This window comes from Somniosus microcephalus, chromosome 19 (genome assembly GCF_052327205.1).
Source record: "Somniosus microcephalus isolate GS21.2 chromosome 19, FLI_Smic_1.0, whole genome shotgun sequence".
Classification (NCBI taxonomy): Eukaryota; Metazoa; Chordata; class Chondrichthyes; order Squaliformes; family Somniosidae; genus Somniosus; species Somniosus microcephalus.
This window is the reverse complement of record NC_141005.1, coordinates 63,775,340-63,803,111: the sequence shown is the minus strand read 5'-3', so window position 1 is coordinate 63,803,111 and position 27,772 is coordinate 63,775,340. Positions and strand designations below refer to the sequence as shown.

Sequence of the window (27,772 nt, the reverse complement as noted above, 5' to 3'; positions counted from 1 at the left end):
CCGATGGATCAAAATGGCGCCTCCCGCGCTTTTCCTTCTTCCCCGCCGAGTTAAGATGTCGCCTCCCACGCTTTCCCGCCACTGCCGCTGCTGCCAACGCCGCTCTCCGCGGTATTTTTCTTTTTCTATCGCGCTTCAATATTTGCTCCGTTAATTGAAGAACCATTCCCGTCGTGGAGCGGACCCTCTGGGACACTTCCCTCCCTCTTCTTAGGTCCGAACGCTGCCCGGCTGCGAAGCACCGGCCGCGCCCTGTGTGCTCCACCCTCTCTCTTTGCTTCCCGACTCGCTGCTCGGCCCCGTTGCAGAGCCACCCGATCGAGCTCTAGCCCGCCGCAGCCCAGGAAGGATCAGTGCACTACCTGCCACCAGCCCGATTAGCTGGGAAACCACAGACTGGAGAACCAAGCCTGGCTCTCGACAGTCTCTCCTGCACTTTTCAATTTGATGATTTGGAGGGCGGTTGCCCACGGTCGATGCCCTTTTCTCGAGTTTCTTTGGATTTTTTTTTTCTTTCTTCTGGCTTCGACCTTCAATAACGTCGTCTGAGGTGCTGCCGAGTTGCAGGTAAGTTCGTTTCTTACTCGTCGCCAGTATTATGACCGTGTATAATTGAGACACGGACTGCAGGAGTTGATTATAACAAGTCTTTACTGAATGGAGACAACCTGGAAACTGAAACTACAGAAGCCTGCTAGGGCCTTTTATACAGGGGTGGTCACTGCCGGTACTGCAGTCTGAGGCCAGTTATTCCCTTAAAGGTACATACACAACAGGTTTAACGTCTCATCAAAAGACAGCACCTCTGACAGTGCAGCACTCCCTCAGTACTGCACTGAAAAGTCAGCCTGGATTATGCACTCAAGTTAGTGAAGTGGGGCTTGAACCCTCGACTCAGAGGCGAGAGGGCTACACACTGAGTCACTGCTGACACCTCGACACCAGCGTTCAGTGGAATCAGCGGAAATATTTGGCCAGTGTGAACCATACAGGGGATCACAAGGGCGAACATTCTACCAAACACAAAATGCAACGGTAAACGATTTATCAATGCTTAGGATGCACGCTGACGATCTCGGGCAGGTTGAACACTTGAGATTGCCAGTGACTATCCTAAAACTGAAGGATGGCTCTCTAGCTATAAATGTCTAGACAAGCCAACTCTGGTGGGGGACAGGGATCAGGAGCACTGGCTGACAGCCCACGGTCAGAAAGTCACTGTCAACAATAAATTGCAAAATGGATCCAAAATTCAACAGACACACTCCCGTGAGATGTAGAGACACAGGGAACGCTGGGGAAAAGAGAACCCGAAATGCTAACCCGTCTTCAGTGTTTCAGATGTTGACGACCCCGTTATGTATTTCCAGTAAATTCCCATAAACTTCACTGCAAATATAAAAAATAATTGTTACCGCTGAGCAGGACTCAGCTGATCGTTGGGCAATTCTCGGGCCTAGAAATTGGGTTGGGGCGCCAAAGTGGCGCAAAAGTCGCCTGAGTACAGGATTTAGCGCAGCGATCGGAATGATACCGATCGCCAGAAATTCAGTTTCAGTGCCCCTCGAGGGAGACGGAGCGAGGCTCGAGGCGCTCCACGTCCCTCTTAGGGTGCTGAAACTGATTATCGCAGCGCAACGTGCCGCAGCGCCACATGCTGCGGCACGGCACGCTGCGGTACTGCAGGCCTTCCTCCCACTGTTAAGGGGGAGGTGCCTGCAACAGCGCGATCCCCGCTCGCGAGTGCCGGCAAATGAGCCCGGCACCAAGGAGAAGTGCCGGGCTCTCGGGAAACAGCCAGCAATGCCGTGGGGGGGGGGGGGGTTAGGGGGACGGAGGTGCTGGCAGGCGGCCACCGAAAAAGTGGCCGCCCCGCACCTCCACCTTAATTTGCACCACTGCCGGCACAGTAAGGCCCCGTGAACCGGGCGCGGGTAGCGAGCGGCACAACTGCGGCGTTCGCTACCAAATATCGCGAACAGGGCACGAATGGGGCGCTGCGCACACCGATGACGTCATCGGTGGCGGCGCAGCGCAAATGCCTAACGCCACCATTAGCGCCCCTACTGAATATTGCCGGAGACGCAGCCAGTGGCGCTACAGCCACTGACTGCCTCTTTAGGCGCTAACAGGTGGCGCTACTCACCCAATTTCTCCCCCTCTCAGTTTTAGGCAATCACAGATGCCTTTATTTACAATTCATCCCCGGGGTTCTGTTATTCGAGATATAAATTCTATGAATCCCTTGAGTAGATTCCAGCCTGTAAATCATCCAGGTCTCCATTATTCTGTATCTAAACCATCCAACCCCCCTGAACGGATTCTACCTCATAACTTACTCCCAGACAGCCATCATTTCACATGAAATCATCCAAAATCTTCAACCCATAGCCAACTCCTGGACATCCGTGAGTCAATTCGCTCCTCTTGCCTCCCCTCCCCTCCTGAAGGTGCGGACACCTTGCCACAGGGCACCAGTTGGCCATTATTCGGACAAGTGGTCATCACACACGAACCCAGTGCAGTTTTCATCCAACTTTCACACACACACGCACTTCCAGCAAGGGGCACCTGACATCCACCAGGAGTGAGAATCCTAGCTGATTTCCGTCTCTCTAACTCAGGGGATTGGAACTGTTACGCCCCTACTGCTGCCTGTCTGAGATCAACTAATTCAGTACAGGTCAGCGATCAAAGTTGGGGGCCTCCTGGGCTTAACTACTCAGTAAGCCTGCCGTCCATTACTCTACGCACAAACGATCTAAACCCCTAAATCATATCGCCTGTAATTTATTCCCCAATACTCCTTACTCTTTCTGATGCCCCACTGATAAGGTTTTTGACAGATTGTGAATCCAGTCAGTTACAATACGAGTGACAAAGACACAATATTTGATTGAAAAACATTTATTGGTAAATCTGTGGTACAAGTTCAATCGAGTGGTAAAAAAATCAACAGAGGAACTGAAGGCAAGAAATTCGCTTCACAGTTTGAGTGTCTTAATTCAGTGTTTGCACCAGTCAGTCGTCCAGTGATAAGCTGCGGGTTTGTCAGGGAGGGGAACAGCATTTTGTTTGAGGGCGGTGTGGGGGGGGGGGGCGAGGGGGTGTTTAGTGGTAATTTCCCTGCCTGCAGGACTGGCACTTCACAATTGGATGGGACACCCCAGAATTAATTTAAAGCAGAGTGTCAGCCTGAATTGCTAGGGTTAAACTCACGCTGTGCCCATTCGCGGGTCCCCTATTCACATTGTACTGTTTAAATGTTGAAAACATTGAATGTAAAGACACGGTGGTCAATAAAAATCAACTCGTGATTTAAAAAATTCCTATTAAAAAATGTTTCAGGGTAGCTGAATCTCAAATCATTAAGGTTTTCGTGATTTCAGTTAAGATTTCAGTTTCATGAATTCTTTTCCCTAAAGTGCTGACTTTTGCTGGGACACAATAACTCTTTCAGTGCCTCGCACAAGTGGTCAATCTTTTAAGTGTGAGCTCAGACAGTGAGCATGGGAAGGCAGATCACAGTCAAACCCCATCCCTTCCTCGCACCTGGGCTTTCCAGTTTAACCCACTGGATGGTAATCATGAGCCTTGGCTGAACCTAGCTTACCCTAGCCCCTGAGAACTGTGATCGACTGCAGCACCTCACTACAACCCAGCTGAGATGGGCTATCTCAGGTCATTGAACCTGGGACTCTCCTGGTCTATGTGGCTCATCGTGAACTTAATTGGCAAAAGAAGCAGAGAGGGGAAGAGGAGGAGAATTTTTCTAATGCAGCAAGTTGTTATGATCTGGAATGCACTGCCTGAAAGGGTGGTGGAAGCAGATTCAATAGTAACTTTCAAAAAAAGGGAATTGGATGTATACTTGAAAAGGAAAAATCTGCAGGGCTATGGAGAAAGGGCAGGGGAGTTGGACTAATTGGATAGCTTTTTCAAAGAGCCGGCACAGGCACGATGGGCCGAATGACCTGCGCTGTATGATTCTATAATTTCACCAAGCAGTGTTATTTTCTGACTGAGGCATCAGGGTAGTCATCTTCCTCCAACTCTGTATTTATTTTTATCCCCCTATTTGAGTCTGCCTGCTCTGCACACCACTCGCTGGCCTATAGAGTGAGGTATGATCTGCCCCTGCTCCCCTTTCCAGTTCCTCTTCCAATGAAACCCTCTCCTGTTCTGCACTGGTGTGCGTCACATTGCAGCGTCGATGCGCTGGGTCGCCATGCCAACCTCAGAGAGAGAGAGAGATTTCAGGGGAAGAGGCACATTGATCTGATTGATGAACGAGGAGAGCAGTCGGGGGGGACATTGCCTAGAAACATAATGTAAAGGCCACTGTTGCCCGACTCCCTCTCGCAAATGGATCCAGATGATGAAAATAACTAACGATAGCTTATTGTGGTTCATGGGAATGGGATCTTCACAGACCCTTTAATTATGGTTAAAAAAAGATGGTGTCAATTAATTCTGGTAGAATTGGGTGTACAAGTCACCCACCTGTATCAAGAACACAAGAAGATGCATCATTCAGAAACATGCAACATCTTTGTAAAAAATGAAAACGGTCAAATAAATTAACTGTGAGGTTCCCCTCATATACCAGCTGAATATGTTTACGGATTGTTTACTTTCAGGGGAGGGGATGAAGGGAAGATACGGTGATCACCAAGCCATGGTGTTTAGTGACCAACCAATAGTCCAGTCATAGGAAAATAGGAACAGGAGGAGGCCATTCAGCCCTCGAGCCTGTTCCGCCATTCAATTAGCTCATGGCTGACTGGTAGCTGAACTCCATCTACCCACCTTGGTTCTGTGACCCTTCATAGCCTTGCCTAACAACAATCTATCCATCTCAGCAAAGCCTCCACCGAAGGACACTGAGTTTTTCACTGCAGATTCAAGGCTCAAGCCTGATAAGTGATGGTGAACTGTTCTGATCCTGATCTACAGATGTAAAAGTTGCATCAAGCACATAATAAGGCAACTGCAGAGAATGCAGATCATCGTTTATCCTCCTTATGCCTCTATGAGGCACCTGGGAAATTTGTCTATGTTAAAGGTGCTATATAAACACAAGTTGTTAATACAAATCTATTTATTTTTAAAACGGCACTTGAGTCACCGCACCAGTGACAGTAAGTAAACATCTCCCATTATAAAACACAAATGCTCCTTTCTATACATCAGCAATGACTCACGCTCACAGCATTGGTCTCTGCGCACAGTGTATAAAAGCAACAAGAAAAAATAAGATTGAGGATTGAAGATCTGGTTCTTGTCTCTCCCGATGGCTCAGCAAATGTATTCACTGAGTATCCAAGCCTTACAGACTAGGAAGGTTGCAGGCCTGATCTGTAGACCGGTTGCCAACTCTGGTGGGGTGTAGTCCTGGAGATTTCATCACATGACCTCCAACCGCCCCGCCCCCCACACTCCAGCCATTGGTCCATCCTCCAGACGCACTGCCTTCCCACAGCCAATTGGAAAACAAACAGACTTTGTTACCCAATTGGATTAACCTAGACTCTTAGTTAAACCGCACTTTTCCCCCATCTCCAATGTTTTTACAACTAATAAATGAAAATGTTCAGAGAAAATTTTAAAAAGCACAATTCTTTTTAATGCCCCAATATGATTTTTCTCCGGGGGCTGCTGGAACCGGTGTGCTGGAGATTAACCTTCCATCCCCGGAGACTCCAGGACAGTCCTGGAGGGTTGGCGACCCGAAGCATGTGCTGAGTGAGCTGATTTCAGTTTGGGTTCGGGAGGAGGAAGTCAACCACAAGGCTGTGGCTTCCTGGCTGGCGTTCAGTAATCCCCGTGGGCATGCGTGTCAGAACATTGATTCAGAATCGAGCCCGGCTTTAATAAATCCCACAGTCAAAAAAAAGCCGCAGTCTAGATTCATACGGCAAGAATGCTCACTGGTAAAGCTGGCAGAGGGTGCCCAGCACCCACAGAATCGTAGCCCAGCGAGGGACCAGGAAAGCAGGAGCGGAGAACATGGAAGAAAAAGCAGGGAGCCAAAAGAAGGCTTGCTGCAAGTTCACTTTATATGTAGCTCCTGGGTAACATCAGCGAGCCTCAGTTTATTGCAGTGCTGTCAGATCTCTAACAACAAGGGAGTAAACACAGTGCAGTAAGATTTTTCACATAATTAGAAATAAACACTTCATCACATATATGGGATGAACACAGTGGGGCCAGAATTCTGACACCATAGAATCATCGAAATTTACAGCACAGAAGGAGGCCATTCGGCCCGTCGTGTCCGCGCCGGTCGAAAAGGAGCTCTCCAGCTCTTGGTCCATAGCCTTGCAGGTTACGGCACTTCAAGTGCATATCCATGGGAATAATTTTAACCCAACTCGCCGGGCGTGGAATCCCACGGGATCGGGCGGAACGCCGGTTTTACATCCCGCCCAATATTACACTCCACTGATTCAACGCAGAGTAAAATCGGGCGGGGTGTAAAACAGCGTTCCCCCCGATCCCGTGGGATTCCCGATGGGCGGGTTGGGTTAAAATTGCCCCCCCCCCCCATAACTCTGGCATTTCCAGGAGCTTCTGACATGTGGAACATCAGCCAACCCCTATCAAGGCAAATGTTGTCAGGGATGGGGCGAGTCAGGAGTGAGGACTCCCTCCATCAATCGTTTCCACTAGCCTGGTTCAGTTGCATCTCTGGAGGCTGTAGCGCCAAGAGAGTGGAGTTGTACTGGACAAATATGGTCCCCACCCTGGGGGTCCAGGCCAAGGAAGCAGCCTGTACCCTGGACACAGGCAACATTTCTCCTCAAATCTTGCTAATTGGTCCCTTTAAAGAGGTGGCCAAGGCCAATTGGCTGGGGTTGGGGCTCTTGGAGAAAGGTCCACTCCCCAATGGGAGGGGGAAGCGGGAGGGGTGAGGGTGGATGCTGGATTTTCTTGCCATGTGGGGTAGACGGATGCTGAAAATGCACCCAGGGTGGCACGTGTGCCTGTCCCATGCAAATTAGATGCCCTCCCATTGACCCCCCACAAGCTCTGGCAAAGCCAGCACAGGTGGGCAGGATCTGGGCGTAACTGATGGGACTGCATCCCAGGGAATTTCAGCCTCAGTGCTTCACATATGTGGGAATAAACCCAGTGCTTCAACTATCTTGGCTGCACTTGAGTTATAAGCCAAGGGCAAGGGTAGTGCAGTGAGTTGGAGCACCTCCGAGAACAGGAATCCAATTCAAACCGGGCAGAAAGTTGAAGGCCTCCTCTTTCCAATAGGCGACTGGCTCATTCGGTAAGTTAGGACAGCAATACTCCACCTCTGGGAACACACACAAAGGACGAAAAGTCTCCTGTTTGATCGCTGTTAAGGCTCCTTAGTGAGCTGAGCTGAGGCAACCAGTCTCGCGGAGAACAGAGCTCCATTCACAGAATGGGCTGTCGCACGAGTCCCTTTAAGGCAGCAGAGTACACACGCTCACTGCGGACTCAATCATAAAAATAACGCCCCGAGTGACATCGGACTGCAGTGTCCCTGAGCAAGAGCCGGCTACAGCTTCAAAACCTGGGCCAAGTGGAATGTTGAGTGGACAGGGAGCCGAACAAATAGGGGACAGATTTCCGAATTCCCACTGCTGGCAGGGAGCGTCACCTGCCTGCAGCACAAACTGGAAATGAAAACAAATGGATGGACAATTGTGGGCAGCGATGCCCGAATCTGATACGCAGCTCGGGCGGGCGAGATTCCCTGCCGCCCGCACAAACTCGGACCCACATGTGTTTCCGTGTGACACAATTATACAGGACGCCTGGGAGAACTGTGCATGGGGAGTGTGCTCCTGGGAAGTGAGGTTAAGCTCCCAGTCTGTCTGCTTCGACCAGCACCAAATGCTTAAAATTGCACCATGTCGGGGCCCAGCACTAAATATTCAGACAGCAGGAGGTTTTAGTAATCCCCACCACTTAAAGCGCCCACGTTTAAAATGGGCAGTCACTTTTATCGGCCACAAAGCGACAGCCATTGTCAATTTTAAAGTTGCCGGTTATAGCGTCTTTAGTGCTCCGTTTATTTCGGCCATCCCCGTATTGTAGCATTTTCTGCATAATTAGCACTAAGCTAAATCAGCCCAGAACGTGCTGTTTCTTTAATGAAGTTGTCTGCTACGAGCATTTAACAGCGGTTTTCGAGTCAAAGTAGAAAGACCTGGCAGCTGTGGCAATATCGTTTGAGGCTTTAGAAGTCCTTCAGGCCAAAGTTTCACTTGTATATGTTTGAATTTTAGCTACACAAAAGTGAAATGTAGTTCCTGCTCTTAAATAATGGCATTGCTAATTCATTGCTTTTGACCAATCTTACTCGCTGACGGCCGCAAATGCCTATTAGACCTGTATAAATCTATAATAAAAGTATAATTTTGTATATTCTTATTATAAAGAGGCAGTGGTATGGAGGTCTACAACTTTCACTTACAGTCTGCAGTGTGAATCAGAAGAAATCTGCTTCATTATATATCTTCCTGAGGAGTCTTATTAAGAGTGGTGCCTACCTGTCAAACGCTATCCTGGCCGTCATGTATAGTGGGCAAATCGCATCCGCACGAATGCGCCCGCTTTAAGCGGTGGGGCCTGTACATTCAACTCAGTGCTGCTGGAGGTCACCACAGTGGGTCGTGTATATTACTGGATGCCAGTGAAGCCTGAGTGTGGGAGGGGATGAGGGGAATTATTCCAACATTTACATCCATTCAAGATAAGCTTCGTGAATCAGTGGAAAGTCTCAGGGAATCTCTGTGTCGTGTTTGCTGGTTTCTCTGTGTTGAACTATCCGACTGCCTGACAGCTGTAACTGGGAATGGGGGTCCCGCCAAATTCTCGCCGACCAGTCACGTTATCCGTCCTGCTGAGTCCCTACTCTGCTGCACGCTGACGCAGGTAATCTTCGAACAGCTGGTTCTGTTAATGGAGAAACACATTAATGGTTTGTCTAAGTGGCAGAATAAAATGATACTAAGCACAAAGAAATTCCATCATTAACCTCTCCAGTGGCTCGGTGGGGTAAGCTCGGTGGGGTAAGTTCGGTGGGGTAAGCTCGGTGGGGTAAGTTCAATGGGGTAAGCTCGGTGGGGTAAGTTCAATGGGGTAAGCTCGGTGGGGTAAGTTCGATGGGGTAAATTCGGTGGGGTAAGTTCGGTGGGGAAAGCTCGGTGGGGAAAGCTCGGTGGGGTAAGCTCGGTGGGGTAAGTTCGGTGGGGTAAGCTCGGTGGGGTAAGTTCGGTGGGGTAAGCTCGGTGGGGTAAGCTCGGTGGGGTAAGCTCGGTGAGGTAAGTTCAATGGGGTAAGCTCGGTGGGGTAAGTTCAATGGGGTAAGCTCGGTGGGGTAAGTTCAATGGGGTAAGCTTGGTGGGGTAAGTTCAATGGGGTAAGCTCGGTGGGGTAAGTTCGGTGGAGTAAGTTCGATGGGGTAAATTCGGTGGGGTAAGCTCGGTGGGGTAAGCTCGGTGGAGTAAGTTCAATGGGGTAAGCTCGGTGGGGTAAGTTCAATGGGGTAAGCTCGGTGGGGTAAGTTCAATGGGGTAAGCTTGGTGGGGTAAGTTCGGTGGAGTAAGTTCGATGGGGTAAATTCGGTGGGGTAAGCTCGGTGGGGTAAGCTCGGTGTGGTAAGCTCGGTGGGGAAAGCTCGGTGGGGTAAGCTCGGTGGGGAAAGCTCGGTGGGGTAAGCTCGGTGGGGTAAGCTCTGTGGGGTAAGTTCGGTGGGGTAAGCTCGGTGGGGTAAGTTCGGTGGGGTAAGCTCGGTGGGGTAAGCTCGGTAGGGTAAGCTCGGTGGGGTAAGTTCGGTGGGGTAAGCTCGGTGGGGTAAGCTCGGTGAGGTAAGTTCAATGGGGTAAGCTCGGTGGGGTAAGTTCAATGGGGTAAGCTCGGTGGGGTAAGTTCAATGGGGTAAGCTTGGTGGGGTAAGTTCAATGGGGTAAGCTCGGTGGGGTAAGTTCGGTGGAGTAAGTTCGATGGGGTAAATTCGGTGGGGTAAGCTCGGTGGGGTAAGCTCGGTGGAGTAAGTTCAATGGGGTAAGCTCGGTGGGGTAAGTTCAATGGGGTAAGCTCGGTGGGGTAAGTTCAATGGGGTAAGCTTGGTGGGGTAAGTTCGGTGGAGTAAGTTCGATGGGGTAAATTCGGTGGGGTAAGCTCGGTGGGGTAAGCTCGGTGTGGTAAGCTCGGTGGGGTAAGCTCGGTGGGGAAAGCTCGGTGGGGTAAGCTCGGTGGGGAAAGCTCGGTGGGGTAAGCTCGGTGGGGTAAGCTCGGTGGGGTAAGTTCGGTGGAGTAAGTTCGATGGGGTAAATTCGGTGGGGTAAGCTCGGTGGGGTAAGCTCGGTGGAGTAAGTTCAATGGGGTAAGCTCGGTGGGGTAAGTTCAATGGGGTAAGCTCGGTGGGGTAAGTTCAATGGGGTAAGCTTGGTGGGGTAAGTTCGGTGGAGTAAGTTCGGTGGAGTAAGTTCGATGGGGTAAATTCGGTGGGGTAAGCTCGGTGGGGTAAGCTCGGTGTGGTAAGCTCGGTGGGGTAAGCTCGGTGGGGTAAGCTCGGTGGGGAAAGCTCGGTGGGGTAAGCTCGGTGGGGAAAGCTCGGTGGGGTAAGCTCGGTGGGGTAAGCTCGGTGGGGTAAGTTCGGTGGAGTAAGTTCGATGGGGTAAATTCGGTGGGGTAAGCTCGGTGGGGTAAGCTCGGTGGAGTAAGTTCAATGGGGTAAGCTCGGTGGGGTAAGTTCAATGGGGTAAGCTTGGTGGGGTAAGTTCGGTGGAGTAAGTTTGATGGGGTAAATTCGGTGGGGTAAGCTCGGTGGGGTAAGCTCGGTGTGGTAAGCTCGGTGGGGTAAGCTCGGTGGGGTAAGCTCGGTGGGGAAAGCTCGGTGGGGTAAGCTCGGTGGGGAAAGCTCGGTGGGGTAAGCTCGGTGGGGTAAGCTCGGTGGGGTAAGTTCGGTGGGGTATGCTCGGTGGGGTAAGTTTGGTGGGGTATGCTCGGTGGGGTAAGCTCGGTGGAGTAAGCTCGGTGGGGTAAGCTCGGTGGGGTAAGCTCGGTGGGGTAAGCTCGGTGGGGTAAGTTCGGTGGGGTAAGCTCGGTGGGGTAAGCTCGGTGGGGTAAGCTCGGTGGGGTAAGCTCGGTGGGGTAAGCTCGGTGGGGTAAGCTCGGTGGGGTAAGCTCGGTGGGGTAAACTCGGTGGGGTAAGCTCGGTGGGGTAAGTTCAATGGGGTAAGCTCGGTGGGGTAAGTTCAATGGGGTAAGCTTGGTGGGGTAAGTTCAATGGGGTAAGCTCGGTGGGGTAAGTTCGGTGGAGTAAGTTCGATGGGGTAAATTCGGTGGGGTAAGCTCGGTGGGGTAAGCTCGGTGGAGTAAGTTCAATGGGGTAAGCTCGGTGGGGTAAGTTCAATGGGGTAAGCTCGGTGGGGTAAGTTCAATGGGGTAAGCTTGGTGGGGTAAGTTCGGTGGAGTAAGTTCGATGGGGTAAATTCGGTGGGGTAAGCTCGGTGGGGTAAGCTCGGTGTGGTAAGCTCGGTGGGGAAAGCTCGGTGGGGTAAGCTCGGTGGGGAAAGCTCGGTGGGGTAAGCTCGGTGGGGTAAGCTCTGTGGGGTAAGTTCGGTGGGGTAAGCTCGGTGGGGTAAGTTCGGTGGGGTAAGCTCGGTGGGGTAAGCTCGGTAGGGTAAGCTCGGTGGGGTAAGTTCGGTGGGGTAAGCTCGGTGGGGTAAGCTCGGTGGGGTAAGCTCGGTGAGGTAAGTTCAATGGGGTAAGCTCGGTGGGGTAAGTTCAATGGGGTAAGCTCGGTGGGGTAAGTTCAATGGGGTAAGCTTGGTGGGGTAAGTTCAATGGGGTAAGCTCGGTGGGGTAAGTTCGGTGGAGTAAGTTCGATGGGGTAAATTCGGTGGGGTAAGCTCGGTGGGGTAAGCTCGGTGGAGTAAGTTCAATGGGGTAAGCTCGGTGGGGTAAGTTCAATGGGGTAAGCTCGGTGGGGTAAGTTCAATGGGGTAAGCTTGGTGGGGTAAGTTCGGTGGAGTAAGTTCGATGGGGTAAATTCGGTGGGGTAAGCTCGGTGGGGTAAGCTCGGTGTGGTAAGCTCGGTGGGGTAAGCTCGGTGGGGAAAGCTCGGTGGGGTAAGCTCGGTGGGGAAAGCTCGGTGGGGTAAGCTCGGTGGGGTAAGCTCGGTGGGGTAAGTTCGGTGGAGTAAGTTCGATGGGGTAAATTCGGTGGGGTAAGCTCGGTGGGGTAAGCTCGGTGGAGTAAGTTCAATGGGGTAAGCTCGGTGGGGTAAGTTCAATGGGGTAAGCTCGGTGGGGTAAGTTCAATGGGGTAAGCTTGGTGGGGTAAGTTCGGTGGAGTAAGTTCGATGGGGTAAATTCGGTGGGGTAAGCTCGGTGGGGTAAGCTCGGTGTGGTAAGCTCGGTGGGGTAAGCTCGGTGGGGTAAGCTCGGTGGGGAAAGCTCGGTGGGGTAAGCTCGGTGGGGAAAGCTCGGTGGGGTAAGCTCGGTGGGGTAAGCTCGGTGGGGTAAGTTCGGTGGAGTAAGTTCGATGGGGTAAATTCGGTGGGGTAAGCTCGGTGGGGTAAGCTCGGTGGAGTAAGTTCAATGGGGTAAGCTCGGTGGGGTAAGTTCAATGGGGTAAGCTCGGTGGGGTAAGTTCAATGGGGTAAGCTTGGTGGGGTAAGTTCGGTGGAGTAAGTTCGATGGGGTAAATTCGGTGGGGTAAGCTCGGTGGGGTAAGCTCGGTGTGGTAAGCTCGGTGGGGTAAGCTCGGTGGGGTAAGCTCGGTGGGGAAAGCTCGGTGGGGTAAGCTCGGTGGGGAAAGCTCGGTGGGGTAAGCTCGGTGGGGTAAGCTCGGTGGGGTAAGTTCGGTGGGGTATGCTCGGTGGGGTAAGTTTGGTGGGGTATGCTCGGTGGGGTAAGCTCGGTGGAGTAAGCTCGGTGGGGTAAGCTCGGTGGGGTAAGCTCGGTGGGGTAAGCTCGGTGGGGTAAGCTCGGTGGGGTAAGTTCGGTGGGGTAAGCTCGGTGGGGTAAGCTCGGTGGGGTAAGCTCGGTGGGGTAAGCTCGGTGGGGTAAGCTCGGTGGGGTAAGCTCGGTGGGGTAAACTCGGTGGGGTAAGCTCGGTGGGGTAAGTTCAATGGGGTAAGCTCGGTGGGGTAAGTTCGGTGGGGTAAGCTCAGTAGGGTAAGCTCAGTGGGGTAAGCTCAGTGGGGTAAGCTCAGTAGGGTAAGCTCAGTGGGGTAAGCTCGGTGGGGTAAGCTCGGTGGGGTAAGCTCAGTGGGGTATACTCGGTGGGGTAAGTTCAGTGGGGTAAGTTCAGTGAGGTATACTCGGTGGGGTAAGTTCAGTGGGGTAAGCTTGGTGGGGTAAGCTCGGTGGGGTAAGTTCGGTGGGGTAAGCTCAGTGGGGTAAGCTCAGTGGGGTATACTCAGTGGGGTAAGCTCGGTGGGGTAAGTTCAGTGGGGTAAGCTCGGTGGGGTAAACTCAGATGGTTCCCATTGGGAAACCTGTTGGTTGCAACAAAAAAAGCTTAGAATCATCATACAGCACAGAACGAGTCCATCTGGCCCATTGTGTCTGCTCTTTGAAAGAGCTATCCAATTAATCTAACTCCCCTGCTCTTTCCCCATAGCCCTGTGATGTGCATGACTGATGAATGTGTCCAATAGAATGTGCACAGACTGACAGGAAAGATACAGGGAATCAAGAGAGGCTCCATGTGTGGAAACAACACTAAGAGGGACTGCTAATTATGCCAAATTAAAACCTTGTCCTGCAGACCTGGGCCAATGAGCAATGGGATTGAAATTACCCCAAACTAATTGACATAAGACCATTATAGTAAACAGGGAGGAGATATCAATCCCATCGGTTTGGGCTCGACTACAGCCTTGACCCTTGAGTTAAAAGGTCAACATGCCAGCCACTGAACCATCTAGTCCTTCCTGATAACGACATTGTACCTTATCCACGTAACACTAAATCATCCCTAACTAACATTTGGGTACGGTAGTGTAGAGGCCATGTTTCTAAACTAGTAATCCAGGGCCCTGGACTAATAGTCCAGAGATGTGGGCTCAAATCCCACCCCGGCAGTTTTGAGAATTTGAATTCAGCTTTAAAAAAAATCTGGAATAAAGAGCTGGTATCTGTAAAAGTGACCGTGAAGCTGTTGAATTGTCTTAAAAACCCGACTGGTTCACTAATGTCCTTTAAGGAAGGAAATCTGCCATCCTTACCCGGCCTGGCCTACATGTGACTCCAGTCAATGAGGTTGACTCTTGATTGCCCTCTGAAGTGGCCTAGCAAGTCGCCCAGTTGTAAGCTGCCACAGAAGATGCCTTTCTCAGGGCAACTTGGGATGGGCAATGAATGCCGACCTTGCCAGTGACGCCACATCCTCAGAATGAATATATATTAAAAAAAACTTCCTTTATTTTTTTCCCTGTAATTTACCTTTTTCGGATTCACAGTCTCTTCCATAAAAGCCCTCCATTCTCCCATCCGTCGCCGCTCCTTCCTCGACAGGGTTGGGAGCATCCTAGGGAAAGAGCGTGTGGAAATCGTTCAGATGTTCAAAGGCACCCAACACATCGGCCCTGCTTCGTTGCTTTAAGAGCCCCTCTCACAACTGGTCGTCCCCGCCTTGACGTAAAACTGCAGATGGTTCAACGGCTCTCAGCGGCGGAGATTCTAACAGTAGTCACATTCTCATGTGACGGCAGACACATTGCCATGCGTTTTATTGATTCTGGCAGCTTTGTTCAGTTTGATTTCAAGGGGGAAGTGTACTGCATGTAGTTAAAACTGCGTATTGGTCCAGTGAGTAAATGGTGGGGCATTGAGATATACAGACCAGTAGACCCCAGCTTTGATTCCGGGTGGGACAGTAGTTGAAGTGCTACAAATGGCCTGGGTTGGGTGGGGGGAGGCGCGGAGAGATTAGTCAGGGTTCCCAACTCCTTATTGCTGTCCAGTGAACTTTACTAGAAAGGGTGAGCATGTGAACATCGATTGAGGAGAAGATTGGACTTGGCTGTAATGCAACTCTGGACTTGAATAACTTGCTGACACTCGCTGCAAGACCCGCCTATGAGGAATGGGCTAGGTATCAGAGGGCTGCTGGCACTCACAGAGCTGGCAAACAGCTAAAAGTGTTCAGGGGCATAACTTTAAAATTAGAGCTCGGCCGTTCAGGGGTGATGTCAGGAAGCACTTCTTCCCATAAAGTGGAGTGGAAATCTGGAACTCTGCCTCCCAAAAAACTGTTGAGGTTGCGAGGGGGTCAATTGAAAATTTCAAACTGAGATTGTTAGCTCTTTGTTAGGCAAGAGATATTAAGAGCTATGGAACCAAGGCGGGTAAATGGAGTTAAGATACAGGCCAGCCATGATCTAACTGAATGGCGAACAAGCTCGAGGGGTTGAATGGCCTACTCCTGTTCCTATGTTCCTAGTGAACAAAGAGAGAAACATAAATTGTCAGAGATCGTGAATTAGTCTGTCTCACACTCCAATGTCAGGGAGCTGGCCTGAGATGGCGGAGTTCCTGTAATGGCAGTATTAGAATCACTTTCATCCTTGGAGACTGCCCTGAGCAGTCATTTACCTTATAGCCCTGTACTAAATCAAGTATGCAGCTGACACCCTGTAGATCCACTTGGACAGTGGTGCTAATATGCAATTTTGGCAAATTGTACATTGCCCTTCCCACCGCAGTAATCGACCAATGACCTTTTGTACATATTGCTGTATCAATACTTCAATTGAGGAGTTAGTCTGCAAGATGGAGTTTGTAAGTTAGCTGAATGCTGCTGTTTGTAAAGTTGTTTCAAACCATAATAAATCAAGGTTTATCTGTTGACACTGGACTATTAAAAGGTCTAAATACAAAAACAACAAAAGAATGACCCTCCCCAATAGATCAGACACATTTAGCCATTGGCTGTGCTAAGAAGCAGCTGTATGGTGTAATGTGGTCGGTGGAAGATGCAATCTCATACCTCGAATCGAATCGGGATTGCAGAATAAACAGGGCACAGATTCCTGCACATACAAGCAGCGTGCAGAACTGTGTATCTTCTGGCATCCAGTCCCACACGGCTATCACAACATTCTGTGAAGAGATGAACAGATTCATCAATGGAGGTTCTGCAGCATCGTGCACAGAGCTTTGAACAGGAGTGTTAGTGTCATCTCCGATGGGCTTATGGGTAAAGGCTATAGTACTAAGTCAGGAGTCTCCAAGTTTTTGTGGACCAGTTAGGTGTGTAACACAGAGCCTCGCTGGCTACATATACTATTTAAATCCATGTTCTCATTAAGTTGCATATATCTTTAAGTTGTATAAAGCTCTGGTAGCCCACAGCTGGAGCACTGCGATCAGTTCTGGGCACCGCACCACAGGAAGGATATACTGGTTTTGCAGTACAGAGTCACCAGAATGATACCAGGGCTAAAAGGGTTAAATTATGAGAACAGATTGCATAGACTAGGCTTGTATTCATAGAAACATAGAAGATAGGAGCAGGAGTAGGCCATTCGGCCCCTCGAGCCTGTTCCGCCATTTAATGAGATCATGGCTGATCATCCAAATTCAGTACCCTGTTCCTGCTTTCTCCCCATATCCCTTGATCCCTTTAGCCTTAAGAAATATATCTAACTCCTTCTTGAATATATTTAATGAATTGGCCTCAACTGCCTTGTGTGGTAGAGAATTCCACAGGTTCACCACTCTCTGGGTGAAGAAATTCCTCCTCATCTCAGTCCTAAATGGCTTACCCCTTATCCTTAGACTGTGACCCCTGGTTCTGGACTGCCCCACCATCGGGAACATCCTTCCTGCATCTAGTCTGTCTAGTCCTATTAGAATTTTATAAGTTTCAATGAGATCCCCTCTCATTCTTCTAAACTCTAGCGAATATAGGCCTAATCGACCCAATCTCTCCTCATACGTCATTCCTGCCATCCCAGGTATCAGTCTGGTGAATCTTCGCTGCACTCTCTCCGTGGCAAGAACATCCTTCCTCAGATAAGGTGACCAAAACTGTACACAATGCTCAAAGTGTGGTCTCACCAAGGCCCTGTACAATTGCAGCAAGACACCCTTGCTCCTGTACTCGAATCCTCTCGCTATGAAGGCCAACATACCACTTGCCTTCTTAACTGCCTGCTGCACCTGCATGCTTACCTTCAGCGACCGGTACACAAGGACACCCAGGTCTCGTTGCACTTCCCCTTTTCCCAATCTATTGCCATTCAGATAATAATCTGTCTTCCTGTTTTTGCCACTAAAGTGGATAACCTCGCATTTATCCACATTATACTGCATTTGCCATGCATCTGCCCAATCACCCAACCTGTCCAAATCATACTGGAGTTTCTCTGCATCCTCCCCACAGCACACACGCCCACCCAGCTTTGTGTCGTCTGCAAACTTGGAGATATTACATCTAGTTCCCTCGTCTAGATCATTAATATATATTGTGAATAGCTGGGGTCCGAGCACCGATCCCTGCGGTACCCCACTGCCACTCGGAAAAAGACCCGTTTATTCCAACTCTTTGCTTCCTGTCTGCCAACCAGTTCTCTATCCAAGTTAGTACCTTACCCCCAATCCCATGTGCTTTAACTTTACACGCTAATCTCTTATGCGGGACCTTATCGAAAGCCTTCTGAAAGTCCAAATACACCACATCCTCTGGTTCTCCCTTATCTATTCTACCAGTTACATCCTCAAAAAATTCCAGTAGATTAGTCAAGCATGATTTGCCTTTTGTAAATCCATGTTGACTTTGTCCGATCCTGTCACTGTTTTTCAAGTGCTCTGCTATTACATCTTTTATAATGGACTCTAGCATTTCCCCCACATTTTCCCTTGATTATAGAAGATTAAGGGGTGATCTTATTGAGGTGTTTAAGATGATTAAAGGAATTAATAGGGTAGGTAGAGAAAAAAACGATCTCCTCTGGTGGGGGAGTCCAGGACAAGGGGGCAGAACCTTATAATTAGAGCTAGGCTATTTGGAGGTGATGTCAGGAAGCACGTCTTCACACAAAGGGTAGTGGAAATCGGGAACTCCCTCCCTCAAAAAGGTGTTGTGGCTGGGGGTCAATTGAAAATGTCAAAACTGTGATAGGTAAGATTTTTATTAGGTACGGGTATTAAGGGAGCAAAGGTGGGTAAATGGAGTTGAGGTACAGATCAGCCTTGATCCAATTGAATGACAGAACAGACTCGAGTGGTTGAATGGCCTGCTCCTATCTGAGTTGCTGATACTAACAGACCTTGGTGTTCTGATGTAGAAAGAAAGACTTGCATTTATATAGCACCTTTCATGTCCACTGGATGTCCCAAAGTGTTTTACAGCCAATGAAGTACTTTTTGAAGTGTAGTCACTGTTGTAATGTGGGAAACGCGGCAGCCAATTTGCGCTCAGCAAGGTCCCACAAACAGCAATAGGATAATGACCAGATACTCTGTATTTGTTATGTTGATTGAGGGATAAATATTGGCCATGGGATCTTTTACGTCCACCTGAAAGAGTAGATGGGGCCTTGGTTTAACATCTCATCTGAAAGCCGGCACCTCCGACAGTGCAGCACTCCCTCAGCACTGGAGTGTAAGCCTAGATTTTTGTGCTCACGTCTCTGGAGTGGGACTATGAACCCACAACCTTCTGACTCAGAGGCGAGGGTGCCACCCACTGAGCCATTGGCTGACACTGGCTGATGCAGGATTTATCCACCAATAAGCAAACAGTGTATGAGGAAAAGCCTTGGACTCACAGTAAGTATGAAATATGAGTGCCTATAGAGTGGAGTTGGGTAGACTTTGTGGATGAGATTGCCAGGATTTTGTCATGTCTCAAATTACTAATAAGTCCCTTTTCTCACCTAGGTTTCTCCCCATTTCACATAAACACAAAAGTCATGCAATTAGAAGATCTAGGCTTCAGTTTTCACCCTGTGCAGAATTAGCTGGTCTCACCCGGGGAGCAAAAGGGACCCGACAATGGGCCTCAACGCTCCTGGGCTGGGGAGGGAAAGAAAAACAGACTGGATTCCTGTACGTTCCGAATTGCTTATCCAGTGACTACTCCTGGAAATTGTGTTTATGTGAGTAGGGAAGAAACCTAGGTGAGAAAAGCGACTTCTTAGTAATTTGAGACATGACATGTGGTAAGTGTAGCATGCTTGGGAGGAACAGGTGACTTTGGACCTATGGTTCCCTAAGCTCTCCTCCACTGGGGTTTTCCTCGTGTTATATCTGGGTCTGTTGTAGACTCATTGATAGAGATTGATTGATGTGATTAGTCAACAACTCCAGTATCGTTGTATCATCTGACTACCAGCATGGCAGAAGGCAAACTAGGTGGACCTTGGTCTTTTCTCGTCTAGCAATTCCTATGTTCCTGTGAGATAAGGGACTCACCTCTGCGGGGAATTGAGCATGAACCCAGTAACCTACTGATCTGTAGCTCCTTCAAAATGACTTTATAGCAGGACGTACATTGTCATTGTGCCTTCACCCTCAGCCGTGAGTGCTGTGTTGTTGAATAATAAAACCCCAACAGTCACCTGGGGTGAAGAAGATGATTTCCTCTTGTCTTAGATAAAGCATAAATTATTCTAATTCACGATTCCACTAGAAATAGCGATCAGGGGAAAACCTTCCTGTTATGCTTACGATGTCGCTGACACATGGTGATCAGAGGAGGTCTCCCTCCCTGGTATCTGACTCATGTCTGTAGTTAACTGTTAGAGCTGTTAGCAACTCCTTGCTGCAGATTTGACTGAATTGAGGACAGGAAGCTGTGCAATGTCTAAGTGCCTCACATACGTACCGCACAGGTCAGGAGGACATCCAGAATTCTCTCGTTCAACAGCTTCTGGAGCAGATGTCTGGAAAGGGTGGTGAGCACAAAGCTCAGTGCAAAAAATGTAGGCAGCAAGATACCGAATGCTTTAAAAATGATGCTTCTGATACGAGCCTTTGTATTTACCATCACTGTCTCACTGCAAAAGGATGGAAACTGTTAGTGTGAAAATGGTGGACATTTTGTCTTCTCCCCACTCTCCCGCCCCCTAATTTTCTCCCCTGTTGTTAGGGTTGCCAACTCTGGTTGGACGTATTCCAGGAGGTTTAATTACATGGCTTCTTGCCGCCTGACGTCCACTCTCCCACTACTGGCTGCCTGCCTTGATTGACAGTTTTGCTATCCATTAGCAACACAGAGAGTGGGGTTCATATGGCGGACAGTGAAAACGACCAACCAGGATCTAGCCTCTCGCCTGTCAGTGGACCAATCAGTGTCTGGGATACAGACTTTAGCTGTAACTCACTGGTGATTGTCAGCAGTTACCGCCAATGGAGAGTCGTGCTCGTCTGACTTGCCCAATGAATGTAAGAAGTCACACAACACCAGGTTATAGTCCAACAGCTTTATTTGAAATCACAAGCTTTCGGAGCGCTGCTTCTTCGTCAGACACTTCACCTGACGAAGGAGCAGCGCACCGAAAACTTGTGATTTCAAATAAAGCTGTTGGACTATAACCTGGTGTTGTGTGACTTCTTACATTTGTCCACCCCAGTCCAACACCGGCATCTCCACACCTTGCCCAATGAAGAGGAGTGTGGGCTGGACCGATCGTTGCTGTCTGCATGTTATTGGACACAGGATGGAACCAATAGAAAATATCCACAGAGTGAAACGGGAGAAGAAAATACCGCTATGATTTCTCTCCTGGGTCGCTCGCAGCAATGTTCGGGAGATTAATCTTTTATTCCGAGAGACTCCAGGGTAACCCGGGCAGGTTTGCCACTCTACCTGTTGTCTTTTGAAAGCTAAGATTCACATAGGGATACAGTTCTATGGACGGTGGCAGCTCTCACCCAAGTGATCGTTTTTCATTCGGACCCCAAGGCAGTGAATGTAGGTAGACTATTCAACTTCATGGGGCATCACAACTAATGCTGTCCTCATTAAACATCCATGTTTTCACAGGGGCCATTGGATAGTGATTAGGAGTGGGGACTCTGGCTGATTATTCCTCTCCCTGGCACCGAGATTGATTATAGCATCTCTACTGAGATCAGCTAACTGAGCACAAACTGGTGGTTGAACCTGCAATCTTCCTGGTTGTGTACGACTCAGTTGCACATCACCCACTTAACTATCAAGGAGCAGGTCAAACAAGGAACTTCAGCGACGTGGGTAGGGGGCAAGAGATGTCCTCTGGTCACTTTAAACATAACAATCAGAGAAAATGTTCCCGCTCAGCCCCAGGTGAATGTTTTATAATAAAATCAATGAGGTTGCGGCAGTATTGGGACTCTGCCATGTTGTGTCGTGCAATGGTAGGATGTGGGTTTGCACCTTTCATTTCCCCGACACTCAGTTTCCCATCGTAGTCACGTTGAGGGTCAGGGTGGGACGGGAAGCGAAGGGAAGACCCGTCACCACTTCACAGGGAGGGCAAGACAATGGAGTCAAACCTGACCCCAACCCAATGATGGCCCAAGAGTAGCCTTGGCAGAGGCCTAACAGCAGATTGACGATGCACTCAGGTAATCCTGATTCTCCACGGTGGGTAGGACACACATATTTTGTTTGGGTAGACTATCAATTGAAGAGCCATAATAGCTGGATGGACCATTTTGATCAATAATTACAGGTGGAAAGTGCTCTTTAGGAAGTGAGGAATGGGCAATTCCTGGCGACTATACACAGGAAACTTTCGATTTACCAGCACCTAAATAACCAGAAATCTCGGTTAACCGGCAAAATTCAGGAGTAGGTTCATACTTCATATTACTTGCCTTCCTCCATCTGTTGCTGTGCAAGGGTGTGGCTGCAGCTGTTGCTAAGCTACAGAGACGCTTGTAACTTGTGGCCATTGTTCTGAACCTGTTGCTAAGCAACAGGGTTTGTTGCTTTATACGGAGCTCTCAGCTCTCCGTATCTTTTACTATAGCGCTCGGTGATCCGGAATTTTTGATGAACCGGCACCACGTCGGTCCCGTCGGTGCCGGATAAAAAAAAGTTTCCTGTACGACTAACAGAGAAGGTACCTGAGTGCCTACATGGAACTAGGTTTCAAACATCAGGTAGGCAAATGCTGAAAGCAATGAAGAGAACAGCAGCTCACTGAATACTTGGCAGTTCCAGACACTGGAATGTTTCCACTTCGTAGTATACAGGTCAGCAGATCGGCAACCTAGACCAACATCCCTGAACCTTGATTAGATCGTGAATGTCAATGGCCCAGATTTGGATGGAATGTGGGTGTTGCCCCTGCGGTCTTATTTGGAAGAGCTGACCGACCTCCTGAGCAGATACGAGGGGAAGGGGTGATACTGCACAATGGCTTCAGCAGGTTCTAAATTAAATAGGGACTGTGGGGAGATGGTTATTTTTCTTCACTATGAAACACTGATTTGTTGCCTTTAAGAATTTTAGTTATAACTCACATATTCCTTCCATAAATTATCCCAGTCTATGTGTGGCATTGACACCAAACACGACACAGTCAATGCTGTCGCCGTGCACCCATGGTGTGGGAGTAAGTGGATTTCTTGGGATTTTTTAAAGCTGACTATATCTATTTCAAGTAGCATTATGATTCATTGAGCACAGTCAATGCTTTCTAACCTTGGTCATATTGCTCCTTCATTCTTATGAAGTGTAACTCCCTCTCATATGTGTCAGCACTGTAAGACGTCACATTTTAACATCCCAGATGGTTCAACCCTAACATTGGAAGCTCCTTAGCTAAAGAAGTTCTCTTCAATCTTGTACTTACATCCTTTTCTTTCCTTCTCGCTTTCCCACCATTTTGCTTCAGTTCGCTCTTCCTCTTCTGACAGCGTTGCACCCTTGCTGGGATAGTTTCACAGGGCCCCTCGCTTAGGTGACCAGCCTTTGTGTGTGAGTGCAGTAGACTATTCTACCACGGTGGGAGATGGGTATCACAGCAGAGCCTGATCCTGCCCTGACTTTATGTCCACACACTTTGCTTTCCAGCAGAAATCACTGGCTAGTGATCAGAGGCAGGAATTCCGGATGATTTTCCACTCCTTCATTCAGAAGCGCTGAGACCAAGCGCAGCGCTCCGACCACTGCTCCAACTGACACCAGAGAGTTCAGCACAGACGTGGATCCAGGAATCCCTCTGGTCCCTATAGCTCAGCTACTCGTTGTCTTAACTAGCTGAACTATCGGGAGAGTTCCACACCTTAAGAAGAATCACCCAAATTCCTTGTAAAAGAAGCCAAGCGCTCAAAGTTAAGCCCAGGCCTAACCAGCCGTACAAAACCTTCACAACGCAGCAGGATGTGCTGGACATTAGACCTTCTTGGAGAACTATAGTCATTGGGCCAGAAGAAACAGAAGACTTGGGGGGCCTCAATTGGGCCGTTTAGTGCCTGTTTTGTAGGTGCTACGCAGCCACATAAGGGTCGAAAATGGGGTCCAAGATGCGCTAGCACACTTTCAATGGGAAGTGCGCGGGACGCCATCTTGGTAAAGGGGTTTGTGTCCGTACACTTGACGACTGCCGGCAACATGCAGAGCAGGCAGATCATGACCCGAATCAGCGCACAACGCTGATTTGACGCCAGCGCTGCCATTTTTGAACTCCACACTCCAGCCAATGCATAGTCTTAACCTCGCACAGCTGAACATGACGTTAAATGGAATGAAGGACCTCCCCCCCGCCCCATCTATTTTAAATACTTACTAATTTAAATATTAAACTACTTACAGGTTAGTTGCTGGATTATTTATTCTGGCTGCTGGTGCAATTGCACGTGTTTTTGGAGATTTCTTATACTTGGCCAAAGTTTAAATACTCTAAATGGTCTTGAAGTCAAAAGAGGTTGTGACTGAAATCTGCCGACTGCTGCAGCCACAACTGCAGCCTCAAAGTAGGGCAAGGACCGCATTGCCTGTGGTTGTCAAGGTGACTGTGGCTCTTAACATTTATGCGTCTGGTTCCTTCCAGGCTGCTGCTGGAGATATAAGCAACATCTCGCAGTTTGCAGTGCACTGTTGTATAAGGGGAGTCACGGAGGCTCTCTACACAAAGAGAGACAGCTTCATCTCACTCCCTCTTGCCAGAGACAAGCTGGCGGAGCGAGTACAAGGGTTTGCTAAGATTGCAGGCTTCCCCATGGTGCAGGGTGCCATTGATTGCACGCACATTGCCTTGTGTGCACTTCATGTGAACTCGGCTATGTACATGAGCTGAAAGGGATTCCACTCCCTCAATGTGCAGCTGGTGTGCGACCACAGGCAGCGCATCATCCGGGTCAATGCCTGTTATCCTGGCAGCAGTCATAATTCCGTCATTCTGCGGCAATTCTCTGTTACACCTGTATTTAAACCACCACAGCAAGTCAAAGGCTGGCTGCTGGGCGACAAGGGTTATCCTCTCATGACATGACTCATGACTCTGGTCCGGAACCCACGCACACGTGCACAGCAGGCCTACAATGAGAGCCACACTGCCACAAGGCATATTATAGCGCACACCATCGGCGTCCTCAAGCAACGCTTCCGCAGCCTGGACTGCTCTAGAGCAGCCCTGCAGTACTCAGCTGAGCAGGTATCAAGGTTTGTAGTCGTATGCTGCACGTACTCGCTATAATGAGGGAACAGCCCTTGCCACCACCTATCAGGCAAGAAGCTGAGGAGCAGGAGCATGAGGAAGAGGAAGAGGGGGAGAAGGTGGAGGAGGAAGAGGAAGTGCAAGATGAAATGGAGGAACAGGAAGAGAGGTTACAATGTTGACAGGCTGACAGCCCCTTTCTGCCCAGGCTCTACGTGATCAAATAATTCATGAGCAATAGCAGTAACTTCAGCCACACCTCCCCATTCACCAACAGTCCCACACTCCTTACCTTGCCTCTATCATTGACCATCACATTGTCCTCTTTATGACAACACAAAAATGAAAGCCAACAGAAAATGCACACTCCAATTCAATCTTATAAATTCAATCATTACATAATGCATACAAAATGAAACTAATCACTTTGTGCATTCCCTTAGTGCCTGTCTTCTGTATGTCTTTGCCTATCCCAGTGCTCCTACAAGGTGCTTCCCCAGTGGCTGCAGCATGGCTGGTGGAAGGCTGCTGACCTTCAATTGAGGAGACAGCAGATGGCCTTGGAGAGTGACCTCGAGTAGCTCTGGGCTTCCACTTCAGCACTCAGGTCTTTGGTGGAAGCTATTTATGCTGCAATGCAAGCTGTGACATCGGACATCAGACGCTGCATCATGGTGGGTTCCACAGGTGTGCTGATGGTGGTGGCCACCCGTTCCATGTTTGAAAGGATGGGCTCCAAGCTCTGTGCAAAGGTCTCTGCCAAGTTAGTGCAGGATTCCTCCATGCTCCTCGACATTGAGCGCAGGCTTTCTGGCAAGCTTTCCAGTACACCAAGCATTTGGTTAGGTACACCCATCAGCCTTCTTCTGTAGCCTGGCCCATTAAAGTCCTCATCTGACTCCTATGCAGCAGAACTAGTGTGCAACCTCACCTTCCAGTGAGCTGGCATCGGCACTATCCTTTCCCCTCACCCTGGCTCCTGAGCACTTGTGCCTGGTGTCTCACCAAGTGCAGATTCCTCCTCTATCCTAGCCTCTAAAGTACGCACTGTGTCAGTCTCTCAGCTGGTGGCTGTGAGTGTAAGATCGCGTGACATGTCTCTTCATCTTCACTGTCTTCTTCCTCTTCTGACTGGGAAAGTACTAGTTCTTGGGTATCTGCAATGAAAAAGGGACAAGGGTTGGGTTGTGGTGAGGGGATAGGAGAAAGTAAGAAGCGACTGCTTACACCATCTGCAGCTTTTGAGTCAGCAGAGATTGTGGGATGAGGGAGAAGTGGAAAGAGAGGAGGATTAGGTATGCAAATAACCTCATCATTGATCCCACCAGCTCCACCGGTAGTCACGGCCTCAGTGATGCCCCTTTCCAAGATGGCCACCACTGTCTCCTCCATGGGGGTTAAAACATGCAGGTGTGCGTGTCCTCCTCCAGTTCTTTCCTGCTACCTCCTGTTATGCACCATCTCCTCCTGCAAGAAAGAGGCAAGTGTGACAGTGAGTGTCCTGCAATATGCTTGGGAGAGGTGGCTGTCATGGTTGAATAGCTGCCAATGTGTGCGAGATGTGAGTTGTGGGTGCGTGCTTGCAATAGTGCTAAGTGTGTGAGAGTGAGGTGAACCATATGAATTGAAGGGTTGAGTACTGATTGATAGAGATTGATGGTAGGTGGGTGAGGGGGGTGTAGTGAATCGAGCAGTGGACGGGGGTAGTGGTGCAGTTGGTAGGATGTGCCATTTGAAGATTGAACTCACTCACCTTGACAACTCGTGTCAGATCATTAAACGTCTTCCTGCACTGCATCCATGTTCTTGGAGCAACATTCCTGGCATTGACCTCTGCCGCTACTTCTTCCCACTGCCTCCTGCGCATATGTCTGGAGAACCTCCTGCCCCCCTGCAGATACAAGACGTCTTTCCCTCTCTCCACGTCTTGCACCAAGACCTCCAGTACAATGTCTGAAAACAATGGTGCTCGCTCTCTTGCATCTTCAGCCATTCCTCAAGTATCACAGCAGCGATTCGCTATACAAAGGACTCCCACCACTTCTTGCAGCCAAAATGCACCTCCACTTTAAGAGGTGCAGGCTGCCTTTAAGCAGCGCTAGCCACTTGTGATATTGGGCCCCCTGCTGATCCGTGCAGCCAATGAACAGCGCGGGTAGTGCTGGCTGCACGCAGCAAAAATTTAAAACAGCAGGCAGCACGAATTTAATGTGCTGTCTGCATCGCAATGAACGGGCGCGGGTTAATCCTGTATCGTGATCCGCGCGCCCGTTTTCGAGGGTTATCCTAATTAACCCCCTTGGATCCTGCAGCTGAATGCTGCAATAATGGCATGCTTCACTTACTCCTCCCTAATCTTTTCATAATAAGCACCAAGTTGTTGCATTTCATTTACTTTCCCTTGCTGCAATAATGAAATGAGTGCATACAATGCAAAGCCTAACCTTGTAACTTTCATCTTCTTGTTCCTTAAAAAATGGCAGAGAATGGCAAAGGTTGGCAGGATCTAAACAACTGAACATACAGAGAACGTCAAGTGATACCAAAGAGCTGTGGAACATCAAGTGGAAGAAAATTACCTGTCTTGTGTGAGTTTATTAGTAATAGTCTCTGTGATCAGGCTGCAGTCCTTCTCCAGCTGGTTCAGGGTGTTCTGTACAGTCTCGTTAATTGTTTTCTCAATGGTCTTGCACATTTCACCAATCTGATTCATGCCGTGACCAGACTGGGGAGGAACAGGAAAGGCAAATGAAGACTCAGCATTACATAGAATGTACAGCACAGAAACAGGCCATTCGACCCAACTGGTCCACGCTGGTGTTTATGCTCCACAAGAGCCTCCCCCCGCCAACCCCTCTTCATCTAACCCTATCAGCATATCCTTCTACTCCTTTCTCCAGCATGTGTTTTTCTAGCTTCCCCTTAAATGTATTTATGCTACTCGCCTCAACTACTCCTTGTGGTAGTGAGTTCCACATTCTAACCATTCCCCGGGTAAAGAAGTTTCTTCTGAATTTCCTATTGAATTTATTAGTGACTATCTTATGGTCCATTAAATCTGGAACATCTCCACAAAGCTCAGTCTTCACTGTCAATGGACAACTTTACTTTGTGCAGATGCTCCAGGAGTTGCCTTTTTGCTCAGAGCTGCTTTTACCACTTTGGGTGAAGGCG

General features: G+C 49.2%; 1 protein-coding gene across 1 annotated transcript in view; it reads right to left on the bottom strand.

Moving 5' to 3' along the window:
- Nucleotides 1-2,891: 2,891 nt before the first annotated feature.
- The window catches only part of LOC147104530 (uncharacterized), a 190,816-nt gene continuing 165,935 nt past the window's right edge, over nucleotides 2,892-27,772 (bottom strand). Inside the window, exons 8-12 of the mRNA XM_085961913.1 lie at nucleotides 27,178-27,323; nucleotides 19,834-20,005; nucleotides 15,991-16,103; nucleotides 14,445-14,529; nucleotides 2,892-8,940 (exon numbers count right to left, since the gene is read on the bottom strand). Coding sequence (XP_085818039.1) covers nucleotides 8,896-8,940; nucleotides 14,445-14,529; nucleotides 15,991-16,103; nucleotides 19,834-20,005; nucleotides 27,178-27,323 — 561 coding nt within the window. The 3' untranslated portion in view covers nucleotides 2,892-8,895. The remainder of the gene's footprint in view (nucleotides 8,941-14,444; nucleotides 14,530-15,990; nucleotides 16,104-19,833; nucleotides 20,006-27,177; nucleotides 27,324-27,772) is intronic.